The sequence below is a fragment of the Coregonus clupeaformis genome, unplaced genomic scaffold (assembly GCF_020615455.1).
Source record: "Coregonus clupeaformis isolate EN_2021a unplaced genomic scaffold, ASM2061545v1 scaf3706, whole genome shotgun sequence".
Classification (NCBI taxonomy): domain Eukaryota; kingdom Metazoa; phylum Chordata; class Actinopteri; order Salmoniformes; family Salmonidae; genus Coregonus; species Coregonus clupeaformis.
The window spans coordinates 21,206-40,569 of record NW_025537160.1 but is presented as its reverse complement, the minus strand read 5'-3'; the positions used below and the strand labels follow the sequence as shown (position 1 = coordinate 40,569).

General features: G+C 41.5%; 1 protein-coding gene across 1 annotated transcript; it reads left to right on the top strand.

Moving 5' to 3' along the window:
• Positions 1–11,350: 11,350 nt before the first annotated feature.
• Positions 11,351–15,390, top strand: LOC121566601 (scavenger receptor cysteine-rich type 1 protein M130-like). The gene is made up of 6 exons (XM_045220390.1): positions 11,351–11,441; positions 11,871–12,176; positions 12,303–12,590; positions 13,732–13,830; positions 13,934–14,022; positions 15,130–15,390. The coding sequence occupies exons 1-6, from the start codon at positions 11,351–11,353 to the stop codon at positions 15,268–15,270; spliced, it is 1,014 nt and encodes a 337-aa protein (XP_045076325.1). The 3' UTR covers positions 15,271–15,390.
• The last annotated feature ends 3,974 nt before the right edge of the window (positions 15,391–19,364 follow it).

Genomic DNA, 19,364 nt, shown 5'->3' with positions numbered 1-19,364 from the left:
TGCATTCAATGCTACAGGGCGGCAGCAGTGTCATATTATTTTGAACTAGACAGCATCAGATAGATCAGTAGTTCCCAAACTCTGGGGAGGCCTTGTAGTATCGAGTAAAAGTTGCTAGTCATTGCTGATAAACAAAGGAGTCCGCTCATACTGAACCTTGATCATAAGTTTATTCATATCACAAGCTTTCAGCATGAGTTACAGGTGTCAAGATCACCCGGAGAGCAACGTCCCAGATTGCAATGGCTGCTCTAACCTCTTCTTCCTCCAGCATATACTTATAAACAATGCAAAAATATGGGTTGCTCCCTCTGCTGTCCAATCACCTGTCTCCCCTGGGCGTCACCCTACAAATGGCTACTTTTGAACTAAGATAAACATCCCCTCTTTGTTCCTCTAGAAAGTAATAATCTTAATACACTACAGCCTCCTATGGGTGGTGCGAGGGGTCGGGTGGGGGGTCGGGTGGGCGCAGGGGTCATTATGCAATTTGTTATTTGATTTGATTTATTTCAGGACCATTCACACTTTTAGCTCAACGCTGATTGGCATTTTAATTAATTTTTATGATCAAGGGAGGCCAAATGTTAGCATTCAATGCTACAGGGAAGCGGCAGCAATGTCATAGTCTTTTTAACCAGACAGCATCAGATAGAATGGCCTACACATACAGAGACAGAGGGGCACCGTTTCACTCGCTCAGATGCTTTCTCCGGTGAGATACATTCAGCCTCTTAAGAATTGAAGGAAAATGATAAAACACAGAGAGATGAAAGATACATTATTTTATATGTTTTGATCTTGGTCATTTTTTTGGGAGAAGCCTGGCTTCCTTTGGCAACCATGAATACACGCCACTGCGGAGGTTAGGAGAACTAACTTAGCAGGTTAGGATAATTAACGTGGGAGGTTAGGGATAACTAATGAGCAGGTTAGGATAATTAATGTGGGAGGTTAGGATAACTAATGTAGCAGGTTAGGATAATTGGGGTGGGGAGGTTAGGATAACTAATGTAAGCAGGTTAGGATAAGCGTGGGAGGTTAAGATAACTAACCTAGCAGGTTAGGATAATTAGTGTGGCAGGTTAGGATAATGTACGTGGCAGGTTAGGAGAATTAACTTAGCATGATAGGATAATTAACGTGGCAGGTTAGGAGAAATAACTTAGCATGATAGGATAATTAATGTGGGAGGTTAGGATAACTAATGCTGCGGTTAGGATAATTAACGTGGCAGGTTAGGATAATTAACTTAGCATGATAGGATAATTAATGTGGGGAGGTTAGGATAACTAATGTAGCAGGTTAGGATAATTAACGTGGCAGGTTAGGATAATTAACTTAGCATGATAGGATAATTAATGTGGGAGGTTAGGATAACTAATGTAGCAGGTTGGGATAATTAACGTTGGGAGGTTAAGATAACTAACCTAGCAGGTTAGGATAATTAGTGTAGCAGGTTAGGATAATTAGCGTGGCAGGTTAGGAGAACTAACTTAGCAGGTTAGAGAATTAACGTGGCAGGATAGGATAATTAACGTGGCAGGTTAGAGAACTAACATAGCATGTTAGGATAATTAACGTGGCAGGTTAGGATAATTAACGTGGCAGGTTAGGAGAACTAACGTAGCTGATTAGGAGAATTAACGTAATGTGCGTGTGGTGAGGTTTTACCATTTCAATCAGGAGAAAAATAGGAGTACTGCTGATCTAGGATCAGGTCCCCATTGTCCATGTAATGTTATTCATTAGGATCTAAAATACTATATAAAAATGAATACAGGCCTGGCTAGATATGAATGGAATCATTACCTTGATAAAGGATTGTTTTCCACCGTAGGCCTGGTTCAACAGTGTTAGTTCTGTAGTGCAACCCTGGCCCAGACTGGATGAACACCGCCATCTAGTGGACATTAAACTGTATGACAGGAAGACAAAGGGACCCTATTCACTAGCAGTGTTTCCCAACCAGGGGTACTTGGACTATCCACAGGGGGTAATTGAGAAGACTCATGAGACCAGAGGGTTACTGGTAAAATGCACATGAGAGGGTCGTCTGGGTAACTGAAAAAGGTTGGGAACCACTGCCCTATACAGAGCAATAGTAATGGAGACTTTTTGTAGGCACAAACTCCACCTCGGTTCATTGGACAAATCCTACGGGAAATTAATGGAGTTTTTTGTGAGTTTTTTGATAAATTCCGACAATAAGGTCTGTGGTAAACACAGGCTTAGGAGATCTTATAGCCTACGATTTATTATATGAGATAATCTTCATCAGCTAACGTCACTTTTTGTGAAATTTGAAGCATTTATGTAATCAGAAAAAGCCCATAAAGGCTTAATAATTCATAAAGGTCATGTTAACTGACTGATATTATCTCATAGAACAAAACGTATAAGATCTACTAAGTCTGTGTTCACCTCAGACCTTATTTTCAGAGTTTATCCCAAAACCCCATTCATTTAGGCTTCAAGCTGGCGAGCTCTATACAGTGCACACTACTTTATGGTACCCTTTCACAGTCATTGGGAGAAACTCAATTGCATACTCCGCCTCCTTCTCAAAACCCATTGGATGAGAAAGCCAGAGGTCCCGCCTCTGACCTTCTCCTCCAATGGGTTTAGAGGAGGTGAAGAGAGAGAACGGGAGGAGTATACAATTTTAGATTCTCCCAGAGGGTAACTGCATACATGGAGTGTGTCTGAAAGTGGTTATTGCTAAAGAAGTGGGAGGATCAACAGAAGTGGGTGTATGGAAACTTAACAGCTAATTGGGCAGATTGGTTGCCACTCAAGACCATTTTGCATGGCTGCGCTGCTTCCTTTGTAGCATTTTAGCTAAACCTAACCCTAACTCTTTTCTAATCTTAACCTCATTATCCTGATCTGCTAGGTTACTCCTACAACCTGCCACGTTAATTATCCTAACCTGCCACGTTAATTATCCTAACCAGCTAGGTTAGTTCTCCTAACCTGCCACGTTAATTATCCTAACCAGCCACGTTAATTATCCTAACCAGCCATGTTAATTATCCTAAACTGCCACGTTAATTATCCTAACCTGACATGTTAATTATCCCAACCTGACATGTTAATTATCCTAACCTGACACTTTAATTATCCTAACCAGCTAAGTTAGTTCTCCTAACCTGCCACGTTAATTATCCTAACCATCTAAGTTAGTTCTCCTAACCTGCCACGTTAATTATCCTAACCTGACATGTTAATTATCCTAACCTGACATGTTAATTATCCTAACCTGACATGTTAATTATCCCAACCTGACATGTTAATTATCCTAACCTGACATGTTAATTATCCTAACCGGCTAAGTTAGTTCTCCTAACCTGCCACGTTAATTATCCTAACCTGACATGTTAATTATCCTAACTGACACTTTAATTATCCTAACCTGACACTTTAATTATCCTAACCTGACATGTTAATTATCCTAACCTGACATGTTAATTATCCTAACCTTCCACGTTAATTATCCTAACCAGCCATGTTAAATATCCTAACCTGACACTTTAATTATCCTAACCTTCCACGTTAATTATCCTAACCTGACATGTTAATTATCCTAACCTGACATGTTAATTATCCTAACCTGACATGTTAATTATCCTAACCTGACACTTTAATTATCCTAACCTGACATGTTAATTATCCTAACCTGACACTTTAATTATCCTAACCTGACATGTTAATTATCCTAACCTTCCACGTTAATTATCCTAACCTGACATGTTAATTATCCTAACCTGACATGTTAATTATCCTAACCTGACATGTTAATTATCCTAACCTGACACTTTAATTATCCTAACCTGACATGTTAATTATCCTATCCTGACATGTTAATTATCCTAACCTGACACTTTAATTATCCTAACCTTCCACGTTAATTATCCTAACCTGACATGTTAATTATCCTAACCTGACATGTTAATTATCCTAACCTGACACTTTAATTATCCTAACCTGACATGTTAATTATCCTAACCTGACATGTTAATTATCCTAACCTGACACTTTAATTATCCTAACCTTCCACGTTAATTATCCTGACCTGACATGTTAGTTCTACTAACCTGACATGTTAATTATCCTAACCTGACATGTTAATTATCCTAACCTGACATGTTAATTATCCTAACCAGCTAAGTTAGTTCTCCTAACCTGACATGTTAATTATCCTAACCTGACATGTTAATTATCCTAACCAGCTAAGTTAGTTCTCCTAACCTGACATGTTAATATATCCTAACATGACATGTTAATTATCCTAACCTGACACGTTAATTATCCCTAACCTGCCATGTTAATTCTCCCTAACCTGACATGTTAATTATCCTAACCCGACATGTTAATTATCCTAACCTGACAGGTTAATTATCCTAACCTGACATGTTAATTCTCCTAACCTGACATGTTAATTATCCTAACCTGACATGTTAATTATCCTAACCTGACACTTTAATTATCCTAACCTGACATGTTAATTATCCTAACCTGACATGTTAATTATCCTAACCTGACAATTTAATTATCCTAACCTGACACGTTAATTATCCTAACCTGCCATGTTAATTCTCCTAACCTGACATGTTAATTATCCTAACCTGACATGTTAATTATCCTAACCTGACATGTTAATTATCCTAACCTGACACTTTAATTATCCTAACCTTCCCGTTAATTATCCTAACCTGACATGTTAGTTCTCCTAACCTGACATGTTAATTATCCTAACCTGACATGTTAATTATCCTAACCTGACATGTTAATTATCCTAACCAGCTAAGTTAGTTCTCCTAACCTGACAGGTTAATTATCCTAACCTGACATGTTAATTATCCTAACCAGCTAAGTTAGTTCTCCTAACCTGACATGTTAATTATCCTAACCTGACATGTTAATTATCCTAACCAGCTAAGTTAGTTCTCCTAACCTGACATGTTAATTATCCTAACCTGACAACGTTAATTATCCTAACCTGCCATGTTAATTCTCCTAACCTGCCATGTTAATTCTCCTAACCTGACATGTTAATTATCCTAACCTGACAGGTTAATTATCCTAACCTGACATGTTAATTCTCCTAACCTGACATGTTAATTATCCTAACCTGACATGTTAATTATCCTAACCTGACACTTTAATTATCCTAACCTGACATGTTAATTATCCTAACCTGACATGTTAATTATCCTAACCTGACACTTAAATTATCCTAACCTGACATGTTAATTATCCTAACCTGACATGTTAATTATCCTAACCTGACACTTTAATTATCCTAACCTGACACGTTAATTATCCTAACCTGCCATGTTAATTATCCTAACCTGACACGTTAATTATCCTAACCTGCCATGTTAATTCTCCTAACCTGACATGTTAATTATCCTAACCTGACATGTTAATTATCCTAACCTGACATGTTAATTCTCTAACCTCCCACCTTAATTATCCTAACCTGCCTAACCTAGCAGCTAGCAGTCACGCAAAACGGTTTTGAGTGGCAACCAATCTGCCCAATTAGCTGTTATGTTTCCATACACCCACTTCTGTTGATCCTCCCACTTGTTTAGCAACACCCACCTTCAGACACCCACACTTGTTTTTCCTCTCCACTAATGAGGAGATTCTCAATTGCATAATCCTTGCGTCCTCACCCCCTCTCTCCTCGACTCCTTCTCAAAACCCATTAGATGAGAAAGCCGGAGGGTTTCCTCTGACCTTCTCCAATGGGTTTTGAGAAGGAGGAGGAGAGAGAAGAGAGGGACCCCATGAGTATCCACCTCATTTTCAAACGCTGTTGAAAACACTGACGCCAAACGCGGAAGGAATGGATCCAACTTCCTCCGCGCTCGCGCATTATTATAATTCATATGCGTTAGCCTGTTTCTGTTAGATGATACATCATGACAAAATACATAATATTACTGTCCTGCTAATGTTCCTGGACCTTCTAGGCTAAACTGCCGAGTAAAAACCCATAACTGATCCAAATCAGACAGGCTAGATGCAGTTATTTTGAAATTAATATGTATTTGTCGTATCTGATGAGTGGTGGCAATTATTGCTGTCAACAAAGAGTCCGTTATGCTGTATCGTGTTAGAGGCTTTTATTAATATCACGAGGTTTACAGCATAGGTACAGACCCGCGGTGTCCGGAGAACGGCTCCTCCGATTGCTATGGCCGTTCTGACGTCTCATCGTTTAACCCCTATTTATAATCTATTATATGTGAACATTGCCTTTTGATACTAACATAACCAACATTCCATTTCTTCATGAAAAACATTTAACAAAGGCATAATCTTCAGATACGATATTATGGTATGGGCAGGCATATTACGGATAACGGACACAATTGCATTTTATCGATGGCAATTTGAATGCACAGAGATACGTGACGAGTTCCTGAGGCCCATTGTCGTGCCATTATTCTGCCGTTATCACCTCATGTCACAATCAACAGTCTGATCAACTCTATGCGGAGGAGATGTATTGCGCTGCATGAGTCAAATGGCGTTCACACCAGATACTGTCTGATTTTCTGATCCATTACCCTACCTTTTTTAAAGGTATATATGACCAACAGATGCATATCTGTATTCCCAGTCCAGTGAAATGCATAGTTTAGCCCTAATAGCCCTAATTAATTTGTTTGCAATTGACTGACTTCCTTATATGAACTGTGACTCAGTAAAATCTTTGAAACTGTTGCATGTTGCCTTTATATTTTTGTTCAGTATAGTTAGCTAGCTACATTTGGGCCGGTTCCGTTTCATTGAGGAGGACTGTGTTTTTTATTTGATTCCGAGGAGGGATCTTTTCTCTAACGTTAATACCTGTTATGTTGCTGTGTGATGAATGGGGCAATCCGGGTCCGGACTGTGAGTTTTCATTGGGTACTAATTACTTATCTATTTCTTTTATTGGTTTGAAGGAGAAACCCATTGTATAGAATGAGCATCTTAGGTATTACACCCTGGTACCAGGTGCCTCATTTATAACCCTTGTGTACATTTTACACTAAATATCTGCTTGCGCTATTTCTGAAAAGGACTGCGCACAACACAACAATATTGAGATGTATAAACTTGGCGCACGCCTACATATACATGTTTCCCTTTATAAATCGGACCTGTGGTAGAACTGTGTGCGCATGAACGACCATTAAAACTCATTTTATGGTGACAATAATGCCCTTTTGGTATACTTTGGAAGTATTGGAATTAGGCCAAGACAGTTTATTTTAAGGGAAATATAAGTTGCGAACTTAATCAAATGTCTTTGGAGGTGTTGACAGAATGTTTTTTTCTATCTGACCATATCTGAAACACAAAAACATTTGCAAATTATTGTGGACCTGTAAACAGATCGTTTGAATTCAATAATGTATTGCATTTACTTTCTCCCGAGCCTACACACTTCAATGCAAAAGATCAACTGTCTGTTCACCTGTTAAATTCTACTGTATGTTAAAAACCGCGCTCCCTTTCGGATGCATTGAGCAAAAACGTTAAATGATAATAGCCAATCTAATAGGCCCAATTACATTAGCGATGCGCATGGTAATTGGTTGTATTGCTACTTCGTGAATGTGAACTCATCATGGCCAGAAAAGGTGAGGAATGCATTCTGCAATGACCATGGAAATGAAATAAATAATCTGAAATATATGTCTAATTATAGTATTTTAGAATGCAAAGAAAAAATAAATCGATATTCGCTCTTCTCACTAACAGCCAATGATTGCATCTTAATATTTAGTTACCTGTGTCTATGTTATGAATAAGTCGTCATTTATTCCCATTTGAACAAGGCTACTAGGCTACTTTTGCATTCTTGAAATGCAATACTTCAACCACTAGAAACGGTGCATATGATGGTCTAAAGTTAGCGGGAGGATAAGCACATTCTCACGTCAAGTTCAGTTTATATAAACGCCAACTTTTGCGTGAAAACTGGTGCACGCATGTTTTGGGGCATATTTTGTGCATATGCAACGTTTATAAATGAGGCATCTGGTCCTTTCTAAATAAGTATGCATAGATGTGATTGAAATTATATAATAATTGTTTGGTTTATACTTAGATTCAAGCTTCAGGTTTTATTGAAACAGAGTTAATTGAAATTGAGTTGACATGTCTTCCTTTTAATAATAATTCATAACTGGTTGTTTGTGTCTATTCCTTATCTTAGTTCAAGGGATATTTAATAATTGTGTAGTTCTAGATACTGTGTGGGTTTATTATATATCCTAGTCAGTAAACACATATCTTCAGGGGTACCTTACTTATTAGGTGGAGGCACTGCACTACATTATTTATGGTTAGGTCCATACATCTTTACACACATTAACCTTCACATTCTGACTACTTACAGACCACCTAGTCTAATAGTCCTGCCACACACCTAGATACTAGGTCCAAACTGATAGGAACTCAGGTCCCTCAGAAGAGAGGGTTACATGAACCTAGGGGAAAGTTCACCCTGGAGCCTACAGACTTCACTGTAGTTTGGTGGGAGTATGATACATGAAGTAATATCACCTTCATATTACCCAGGCCTAGTACAGTATTTCATCATCCTGTCAGCTAGTTGTGTCCTCTCTCCTGGCCTCCTTTGGGTTTTGAGTAGGAGCCGAGGAGAGAGGAGTCGAGTAATCAAGGAAATGCAATTCAGATTTTCCCATAGGGTCGGCCCCAAATACCACCCTATTCTCTATAAAGAGCACCACTACCCAAGTCCTTAGGTTAAAGTTCACCAGAGCCATTAAACCATGCTGGTACTCCAGGCACCTGTCTCCTGCTGCTGCTGCCCCCTAGGGGTGGGATGTGGGTATTGGAAATGGTCTTACTGTGGTCTAAGCCCCAGGGTGAAGTTTCCACTAGGTCCAGATCAGGATCTGCTTCCCCTCCCCCAATCCTAACATCAACCATTAGTGGGGAAAATCCCAAACTGACCCAAGATCAGTGTCTAGGTGCAACGTCCCCCTACTCCATCACACCCCTCTTGTTGGTGGAGAGAAAATGGTGCAGTTTTAAAGATAATTTTCTTACATTTACATTTACATTTTAGTCATTTAGCAGAAACTATTATCCAGAGCGACTTACATATATATATATATATATTATTATTATTATTATTTTTTTTTTCATTCTTGAAATTTCTAAACATTTTGCCATGTCTAATGTTTATTCGGGAATATTGCATCAGTCCTGTTGAGTTGACTTGGGTAACAGACCTCTAGCTTCTACACCACATCCCCCCTTCTCCTGCTCTAACATGAGACCTCATCAGTACTCATTTTGGGTGCTGGTACTGTTTATATTTAGGTGCTGGAACATTAACCAATATTCTATAAGAGGTGAACTCAAGCAGTAGAAAGTTAGAGGTGATATTATAGGACACACTATGTGAACTTTGCTGCTCTGTCAGTAGTTTCCTGTGGGGTTTTTCAAAACAGATCAGTTTGCTGTGTTTAGCTGGGTTCAACCACTGAGCCAAGATAAGTTGCTTAGAAGTTTATCTCACATCTTATAAAGATATAAACTCATCTGCAAAGAGAGTTACACATTTCCATGGAAGGGAATGTACACTAAATGACCAAAAGTATGTGGACACCTGCTTGTCGAACATCTCATTCCAAAGTCATGACCATTAGTATGAAGTTGGTCCCCCTTTGCTGCTGTAACAGCCTCCACTCTTCTGGGAAGGCTTTCCACTAGATGTTGGAACATTGCTGCGGGGACCTGCTTCCATTCAGCCACAAGAGCATTAGTGAGGTAATGGTAAATATACATTGCTGCGTGGATTTTTTCCTTTGGACTGCCAGATGGTGAAGTGTGATTCATCACTCCAGAGAACGCGTTTTCAATGCTCCAGAGTCCAATGGCGGTGGGCTTTACACCACTCCAGCCGATGCTTGGCATTGCACATGGTGATCTTAGGCGTTTGTTCGGTTGCTCAACCATGGAAACCCATTTAATGAAGCTCCCGACAAACAGTTCTTGTTCTGACGTTGCTTCCAGTGACAGTTTGGAACTCGTAGTGAGTGTTGCAACCGAGGACAGACGGTTTTTACACGCTACCCTCTTCAGCACTCGGCGGTCCCGTTCTGTGAGCTTGTTTGGCCTACAACTTCACGCTGAGCCGTTGTTGCTCATAGACGTTTCCCTTCACAGTAACAGAACTTACAGTTGACCGAGGCAGCTCCAGCAGGGCAGATATTTTACTAAATTACTTGTTGGAAAGGTGGCATCCTGTGACGGTGCCACGTTGAAAGTCAATGAGCTCTTCTGTATGGGCCATTCTACTGCCAATGTTTGTCTATGGAGATTGCATGGCTGTGTGCGCGATTTTATACACCTGTCAAGAAGGGGTCTGGCTGGAATAGAATCCACTAATTTGAAGGGGTGTCCACATACTTTTGTATCTATAGTGTATGTACACACGTGTGTTGTTGAAACCCCACCTCTTTAAGGAATACCTGGGATAGGATAAAGTAATCCTTCTACCCCCCCCCCCCAAAAAAAAAAATTGTAAAGTGGTTATCCCACTGGCTATAGGGTGAATGCATCAATTTGTGAGTCGCTCTGGACAAGAGCGTCTGCTAAATGACGTAAATGTGCCCTTGAGCAAGGCACTTAACCCTAATTGCTCCTGTAAGTCGCTCTGGATAAGAGCGTCTGCTAAATGACTAAAATGTAAAATGTAAATGTAAATGTTGTTGCATCATACCATCGATAAGCCTATATTCCCCATCACATCATGAAAGGTCATGTTGATGTTCATTTAACCTCTGCCTCTCTCTCTCTCTCTCTCTCTCTCTCTCTCTCTCTCTTCTCCTCAGATATCCAGGCTCTAGGCGTCAGTCCACCAGGTAGGTAGAGTATAAATCTACAGTGATTATAGCAGTTCAATATTAGTCAACTTTATTATCCCACATGGAGAAATTCATGTGTCCATACACACCTTTCTAAAACCCAATAACAAGTACTGTTTTATGGAACTACTAATACTTGTCAACCACAAAGCATTACTGCTGTTAGAATAACAGAAGCCCTGTCATAATCTGTCCTCACCACTGTGTTTTCCTCTCTGCTGTTTACAGCTGAACTCTCAGTCAGACTGGTGAATGGGACCACTTCCTGTTCTGGGAATGTGGAAGTCTTTTATGAAGGAGAGTGGTCAGTTCTATGTACTGGGTGGTGGGGCATGAAAGAGGCTAAGGTTATATGTAGAGAGCTGGGCTGTGGGAATGCTGTAGCTGAATCTAGAAGACCTCTGGTTGGAGAGGGAAGAAGAGGAGTCACACTATGGAGTATGTGCAGTGGAAATGAGTCTACAATTAGAGAGTGTGGAGGAAGACCTGGTGTCTGTAATGTTGGATATTATCATCATGTGATCTGTTCAGGTAAGAGACTGGTAATATTGAGATATTTATTTTGTACATTATACAATATTAGCATATCATGTGTTATGTGTTTTTCATTTCATTTAAAGACAGGGAGAGATGTTAGATGTATTTAAACATTATATTTGTGTTTGTCATATTGGTTTATGGGAGATGTGCATGGGCAGATCATTGTAGTTCAGATGTTACTGAAGTGAAGCTGCCTGATGGATGTCCAGCTGTTTATTTTCTATAAAGTGAAGTGAACTTATTCCTGTCTCCTGCCTGCATTATTCCCAACCCTGTCCTGAGTGACTAAGAACCCTATTTCTACCTCTTACAGTATCAAACGTAGCAAACTACAATCTTTTATCCAACATATTTGTGTTTAGTCCTTGACAGTGTCATCAACAAAACTGATTGAATGTTCAACCAACTCTTTTTCTCCAGAGTCTGTGCAGCTTGTGGATGGAGATGGTCTCTGCTCTGGGAGACTGGAGGTGAAGTCCAATCAGTCCTGGGCCTCAGTGTGTGAAGCTGACTTTGACCAGCAGGATGCAGAGGTAGTCTGTGGGGAGCTTGGCTGTGGGGCTCCTGCAGCTCTACAGGGGGGGCTCTATGGAGAAGGTGGGGGTCAGACCTGGGATAAAGAGTTCCAGTGTAAAGGCAATGAGTCCCTTCTCCTGGACTGTGACACCTCAGACAGAAAAAACAACACCTGCCTACCTGGTAATGCTGTTGGACTCACCTGCTCAGGTAAGAAACAGTTTGTCACTCAATCAACATTGTTTCTCGCCTGGAGTGAAAAATATGAGAGGCAATATAGGTGTGTTTATAGTGAGAAAATAGTAAGATTACTGTCTCTCTCTCTTCTTTTCTCAGAGCCTGATGATGTGAGGCTGGTGGGAGGAGGCAGTCGCTGTGCTGGTGGAGTGGAGCGGTACAACCAGGGAGAGTGGAGGACTCTGGGAGGTGATTACGGGAACAAGGAGGCTGTAGCTGCAGTAGTGTGTAGACAGCTGGGTTGTGGCTCCACTGTTTCATTACTAGCTGGAAACACCACTGGAGGGATTGGAGTTCGTTGTTCTGGGTCTGAGCCTTCACTGAGGGAGTGTGGGACATCGTTTTTAACTTATTATGTCGTTCCTGGATTCACAGTGATCTGCTCAGGTAATAACATGCTACACTTTATGGCCAAAAATGCAATGGTCTAAGGCACTGCATCGCAGTGCTAGCTGTGCCACTAGAGATCCTGGTTCGAATCCAGGCTCTGTCGTAGCCGGCTCCAACCGGGAGACCCATGGGGCGGCGCACAATTGGCCCAGCGTCGTCCAGGGTAGGGGAGGGAATGGCCGGCAGGGATGAAAAAATAATGTATGCACTCACTAACTGTAAGTCACTCTGGATAAGAGCGTCTGCTAAATGACTAAAATATAAATGTAGTGGATTCAGCTATTTCAGCCATACCTGTTGCTGACAGGTGTATAGGATCGATCACACAAAGCCATACAATCCACAGACCACCATTGGTAGTAGCTTGTGTGGCCTTACTGAAGAGCTCAGTGACTTTCGACGTGGCGTCTAGGAGCAACATTGGCTCAGCCACGAAGTGGTAGGCCACATAAGTGATCTGCTCAGGAAATATCAATATATGATCATTATATTCCACTGATTCCCTTTATTCATTCAACTTCCTCTGCCCCTCTAATGATGACTGTTTGCTTGTAAGTCTGCAAAATAAATCACTCAGTCAAGTAGGAATCAAATACAACTTAAATATCGCAGAATGCTTTTGTATTTGAGTGTTATCTCAGTGAACGTCTCTACTCACCACCACTGTCACATGTCATGTTATTGTCATATCTAAATGAGGAAAGTAGTTGAGGAGCTACGTTTTCTTTTTCTCTCCTCTTGTTCCAGATGTCCTGCTTCAGCCTGATATCAACATATGTTGTCTCTGTGACTGTAGGCCCACTACTCATGTTGCCCTGTGAGGGAGGGTGGCTAGCACTGTTACATGCTGATGTTATTGTCATATCTATAGGAAACTAGTTGAAGAGGTTTTTCTTGTTCTCTTTTATTGTTACAGATCTCCTGGTCCAGCCTGATATCTTCCTGACTGACTCAATGGGAGGGGTCTCCAGGGGCCACCAGGGGCCCGAGTGTTTAGGGGCTACAACTTCACCATCACCTGCTCCACTCAGCCACAGTACCCAGGAGGCTCCTTCCTCCCTCACGTTCACCGGCTCCAACAGAACCCAGACCCAGCCAGCTGTCAATCACTCTGCTGCCTTCCTCTTCCCTGCTGCAGATGACTCCCACCAAGGGAACTACAGCTGTGTTTATGACAATTATGTTTTCTCTCATAACTTCTCCTCTGAAAGTGAGCTCCTCAACCTCACCGTCACAGGTAACTGAACATGAACCAGACTTCTAACTTTGTCATTGACAGATTTCCCACAGATCTATGTGATGATGACCAGTCCCCTCATCAAAGGTGTTTCTGTTTGCAGCCTCTCCTCTGCCAGCCTTCATCATCAGACACGTTGTAGTGCTGCTGATCCTACTGACAGCCATCACCACCATCTACCTGTACTACAAGGTAAAGACAGTTACTCAGACGTTACAAGTCATTTAAATGTTTGTGTCTTTGAGCAGGGTTCAGATTCTACATTGGTCTATATCTGTGTTTAAGGTGTGTGATTAACTCGGCTCTCGAGTGGCGCAGTGGTCTAAGGCACTGCATCGCAGTGCTAGCTGTGCCACTAGAGATCCTGGTTCGAATCCAGGCTCTGTCGTAGCCGGCCGCGACCGGGAGACCCATGGGGCGGCGCACAATTACGGGGCGGCAGGTAGCTTAGTGGTTAAGAGTGTTGTGCCAGTAACCGAAAGGTCGCTGGTTCTAATCCCTGAGCCGACTAGGTGAAAAATCTGTCGATGTGCCCTTGAGCAAGGCACTTAACCCTAATTGTTCCTGCAAGTCGCTCTGGATAAGAGCGTCTGCTAAAATGACATAAAAAAAATATAAAAAATTGGCTCAGCGTCGTCCAGGGTAGGAGAGGGAATGACAGGCAGGGATGTAGCTCAATTGGTAGAGCATGGCGTTTGCAACGCCAGGGTTGTGGGTTTGATTCCCATGGGGGGCCAGTTTAAAAAATGATGTATGTACTCACTAGCTGTAAGTCGCTCTGGATAAGAGCGTCTGCTAAATGACGTAAAATGTAAAACAATTTTTTTAACCAGATGAGAATGAGAGGCGCGCAGAAAATGAGAGGCGCGCAGAGAACGAGACACAGAGACACACACACAGAGAGAACGGGAGACCGGGATTTTAATAATAGCTGAAAAGTTCAGAATTAGTTTATCTTTCTAGAACCTTGGAAGACATCTAAAAAGAGTGACAGCAACCACCATGATTCCTTTTAGTTTGTTTTTTTGCAACCATGGTAACATGGGGTTTTGGTAACATGGGGTTTTGGTAACATGGGGTTTTGGTAACATTGGGTTTTGGTAACATGGGGCTTTCATTATTTTTAGAGAGTAGCTCAATTACGTCTGTTTTGTGTTCCAGAATGTATTGCTGCTTTTAGCTTTTGTCTTTATGTCTTTATCTTATTTAGTGTTTCTCTTAGATTCTTCATCTTGAAGTGTTTCCATTATTAGTCCATGACTGACTCACTCACTCACTCTTGGTGCTGTGTCTCCCTAGACCACCAGGAGGCAGAAGAGAGTGAACAGGGTGAGCAGCATGGATCTTTATGTTGATGCCAATGCCATGGAGATGGTCTCTCTGAGCTCCAGAGCTGAAGCTGGACCGGGAGAGGAGAGAGCAGCCCAGGGGACTGAGTAGGAGTAGAATGATGCTGACCCTACATGCTGATCTTAGGTCAGTTTTGTGTTTTAAATCTATGGTCAGCAGTGGACTGGTGTTTAAAATGTGGTGACAAACCTTAAGTGGTTCTAATTTTAATAACACATGTTCAGAATTAGTTTATCTTTTTATAACCTTGGAAGAAATCTAAAAGGAGTGATTATAATCACCATTATTAATTTTTGTTTGTTTTGTACCACCATGGTACCATGAGGTTTTGGGTACCGTGGGGTTTTGGGTACCGTGGGGTTTTGGGTAACATGGGGGTTTGGGTAACATGGGGTTTGGGTAACATGGGGTTTGGGTAACATGAGGTTTGGGTAACATGGGGTTTTGGTAACATGGGGTTTTGGGTAACATGGGATTTTGGGTAACATGAGGTTTTGGGTAACATGGGGTTTTGGGTAACATGGGGTTTTGGGTAACATGGGGTTTTGGGTAACGTGGGGTTTTGGGTAACATGGGGTTTTGGGTAACATGGGGTTTTGGTAACATGGGGTTTTGGGTAACATGGGGTTTTGGTAACATGGGGTTTTGGTAACATGGGGTTTTGGGTAACATGGGGTTTTGGTAACATGGGGTTTTGGTAACATGGGGTTTTGGGTAACATGGGGTTTTGGTAACATGGGGTTTTGGTAACATGGGGTTTTGGGTAACATGGGGTTTTGGGTAACATGGGGTTTTGGTAACATGGGGTTTTAGGTAACATGGGGTTTTGGTAACATGGGGTTTTTGGTAACATGGGGTTTTGGGTAACATGGGGTTTTGATTATTTTTAGAGAGTAGCTCAATTAGGTCTGTTTTGTGTTCCAGAATGTATTGCTGCTTTTAGCTTTTGTCTTTATGTCTTTATCTTATTTAGTGTTTCTCTTAGATTCTTTATCTTGAAGTGTTTCCATTATTAGTCCATGTATTATTATAATCATCTGTTCATTCTTTGTATTTTGAAACATCTGAATAAAGGGGTCATTTTAGTTTGTTGTTGGGGATTGTTTTGTTGCTGTTGTTTACCTCTCATGATGTTATTGATTATACATTTTATGATATTGACTGATGTAGATTATTGTTATGTTGTTAGTAGTATAGAGATAATGATGTTATTCATTATAAATATTATGGTATTGATTATTATGTAGAATATTGTTATGATGTTAGTAGTATATAGAGATAATGATGTTATTCTCTTATGATCTGTGGGTTACAGATAAAGTATAGTACTTAGTTCAGGTCTGATATACATTAAATTGTGAATATGCTGTGTGCAAATCAATCAATTAATCAAATTAAAGTAAATAAATATGGTAATATATATGAATGATCTCAAAGGTATTGTTGAGAAGTGTTTATTTCATATTTGTGATGTGAGTGCAGATTATGTTGATGTTATGTTATTTACCCTTTACAGATAAAGACCTGTTGCTCTCTAAACTGCCATGTAATCACTGAATGCTTTTAATAAACTCACAGGCTGTCAGTCTTGTGTGATTTCTCTCTTGGACAGACTACAACATACAGTATGAATTAACTGAGATCAGTCTTGTGTGATTTCTCTCTTGGAAAGACTACAACATACAGTATGAATTAACTGAGATCAGTCTTGTGTGATTTCCAACCAAGTTTTTCACACATATGATAATGATAGTAGATAGCTGGATGGAAGCAGTGTAGAAAAAGTAACCAACTGTCATACTTGAGTAAATGAAAAGATACCTTAATAGAAAATGACTCAAGTAAAAGTGAAAGTCACCCAGTAAAACATTTGGTTTTAAATATACTTCATGATCAAGAAAAAAATGATATAATTTATTTCATATTCCGTATATTAAGCAAACCAGGCAGGCAACGTTTTTTGGGGAAGTGTGTTCCACTACTAACAGAGGAATAGGGGGAAGTGTGTTCCACTACTAACAGAGGAACAGGGGGAAGTGTGTTACACTACTAACAGAGGAACAGGGGGAAGTGTTCCACTACTAACAGAGGAACAGGGGGAAGTGTGTGTGTGTTTGTGTGCATGTGTACCAGCTCTGTCACTCAAATGCCCATTCCAGCAGACTGTGCTCTCTCTCTCTCTCTCTCTCTCTCTCTCTCTCTCTCTCTCTCTCTCTGCCCTCCCAACCCACTCCTCTCTCTCCTCCCTCTCTCTGTGCTCCTCTCTCTCTACTCCTCACTCTCTCTCTCTCTCTCTCTCTCTCTCTCTCTCTCTCTCTCTCTCTCTCTCTAATTTCAATTTAAGGGCTTTATTGGCATGGGAAACGTATGTTAACATTGCCAAAGCAAGTGAAGTAGATAGTAAACAAAAGTGAAATAAACAATAAATATTAACAGTAAACATTACACTCTGAAGTTCCAAAAGAATAAAGGCATTTCAAATGTCATATTATGTATATATACAGTGTTGTAACAATGTGCAAATAGTTAAAGTACAAATGGGAAAATAAATAAACATAATATGGGTTGTATTTACAATGGTGTTTGTTCTTCACTGGTTGACCTTTTCTTGTGGCAACAGGTCACAAATCTTGCAGCTGTGATGGCACACTGTGGTTTTTCACTCTCTCTCTCTCTCTCTCTCTCTCTCTCTCTCTCTCTCGCTCTCTCTCTCTCTCTCTCTCTCTCTCTCCCTCTCTCTCTCTCTCTCTCTCTCTCTCTCTCTCTCTCTCTCTCTCTCTCTCTCTCTCTCTCTCTGTCTGTCTCTCTCACACACACACACACACACACACCACACACACACACACACACACACACACACACACACACACACACACATACATACATACACACACTCCTTCTCTGGCTTTGGTTGATGACAGAGAAAGGGAGAGGTGCATAGCTACACTCCAATTCTGTAAGTTTGTCTGTGTGTGTGTTCAGAACTCCGGTGGTATTCAAAACATGATCTTGCAAGGGAGTGTCCACTCCAGTACATGTGTAGTATAAGGATGTGATGAGGCCTAAAGGGACCCTGTGTTTAACTCACACACTGCAACAAGACGGCTGTAGGAGCAGAGGGAGAGGGGCTGAAATGTGTTGAGGAAACCGTGTGGGGGGCAGAGGGAGAGGGGCTGAAATGTGTTGAGGAAATAGTGTAGGGAAGCAGAAGGAGAGGGGCTGAAATGTGATGAGGAAACATTGTAGGGAAGCAGAGGGAGAGGGGCTGAAATGTGTTGAGGAAACAGTGTAGGGAAGCAGAGGGAGAGGGGCTGAAATGTGTCGAGGAAACAGTGTGGGGGGCAGAGGGAGAGGGGTTGAAATGTCTTGAGGAAACAGTGTGGGGAAGCAGAGGGAGAGGGGCTGAAATGTGTTGAGGAAACAGTGTAAGGAAGCAGAGGGAGAGGGGCTGAAATGTGTTGAGGAAACAGTGTGGGGGGGCAGAGGGAGAGGGGCTGAAATGTGTTGAGGAAACAGTGTGGGGGGCAGAGGGAGAGGGGCTGAAATGTGTTGAGGAAACAGTGTGGGGAAGCAGAGGGAGAGAAGCTGAAATGTGTTGAGGAAACAGTGTAGGGAAGCAGAGGGATAGGGGCTGAAATGTGTTGAGGAAACAGTGTAGGGGGCAGAGGGAGATGGGCTGAAATGTGTTGAGGAAACAGTGTGGAGGGCAGAGGGAGAGGGGCTGAAATGTGTTGAGGAATCAGTGTGGGGGGCAGAGGGAGAGGGGCTGAAATGTGTTGAGGAAACAGTGTGGGGGCAGAGGGAGAGGGGTTGAAATGTGTTGAGGAAACAGTGTGGGGAAGCAGAGGGAGAGGGGCTGAAATGTTTTGAGGAAACAGTGTTGGGAAGCTGAATGAGAGGGGCTGAAATGTGTTGAGGAAATAGTGTAGGGAAGCAGAGGGAGAGGGGCTGAAATGTGTTGAGGAAACAGTGTTGGGAATCAGAATGAGAGGGGCTGAAATGTGTTGAGGAAACAGTGTGGGGGGGCAGAGAGGGAGGGGCTGAAATGTGTTGAGGAAATAGTGTAGGGAAGCAGAGGGAGAGGGGCTGAAATGTGTTGAGGAAATATTGTAGGGAAGCAGAGGGAGAGGGGCTGAAATGTGCTGAGGAAACAGTGTGGGTGGGGCAGAGGGAAAGGGCTGAAA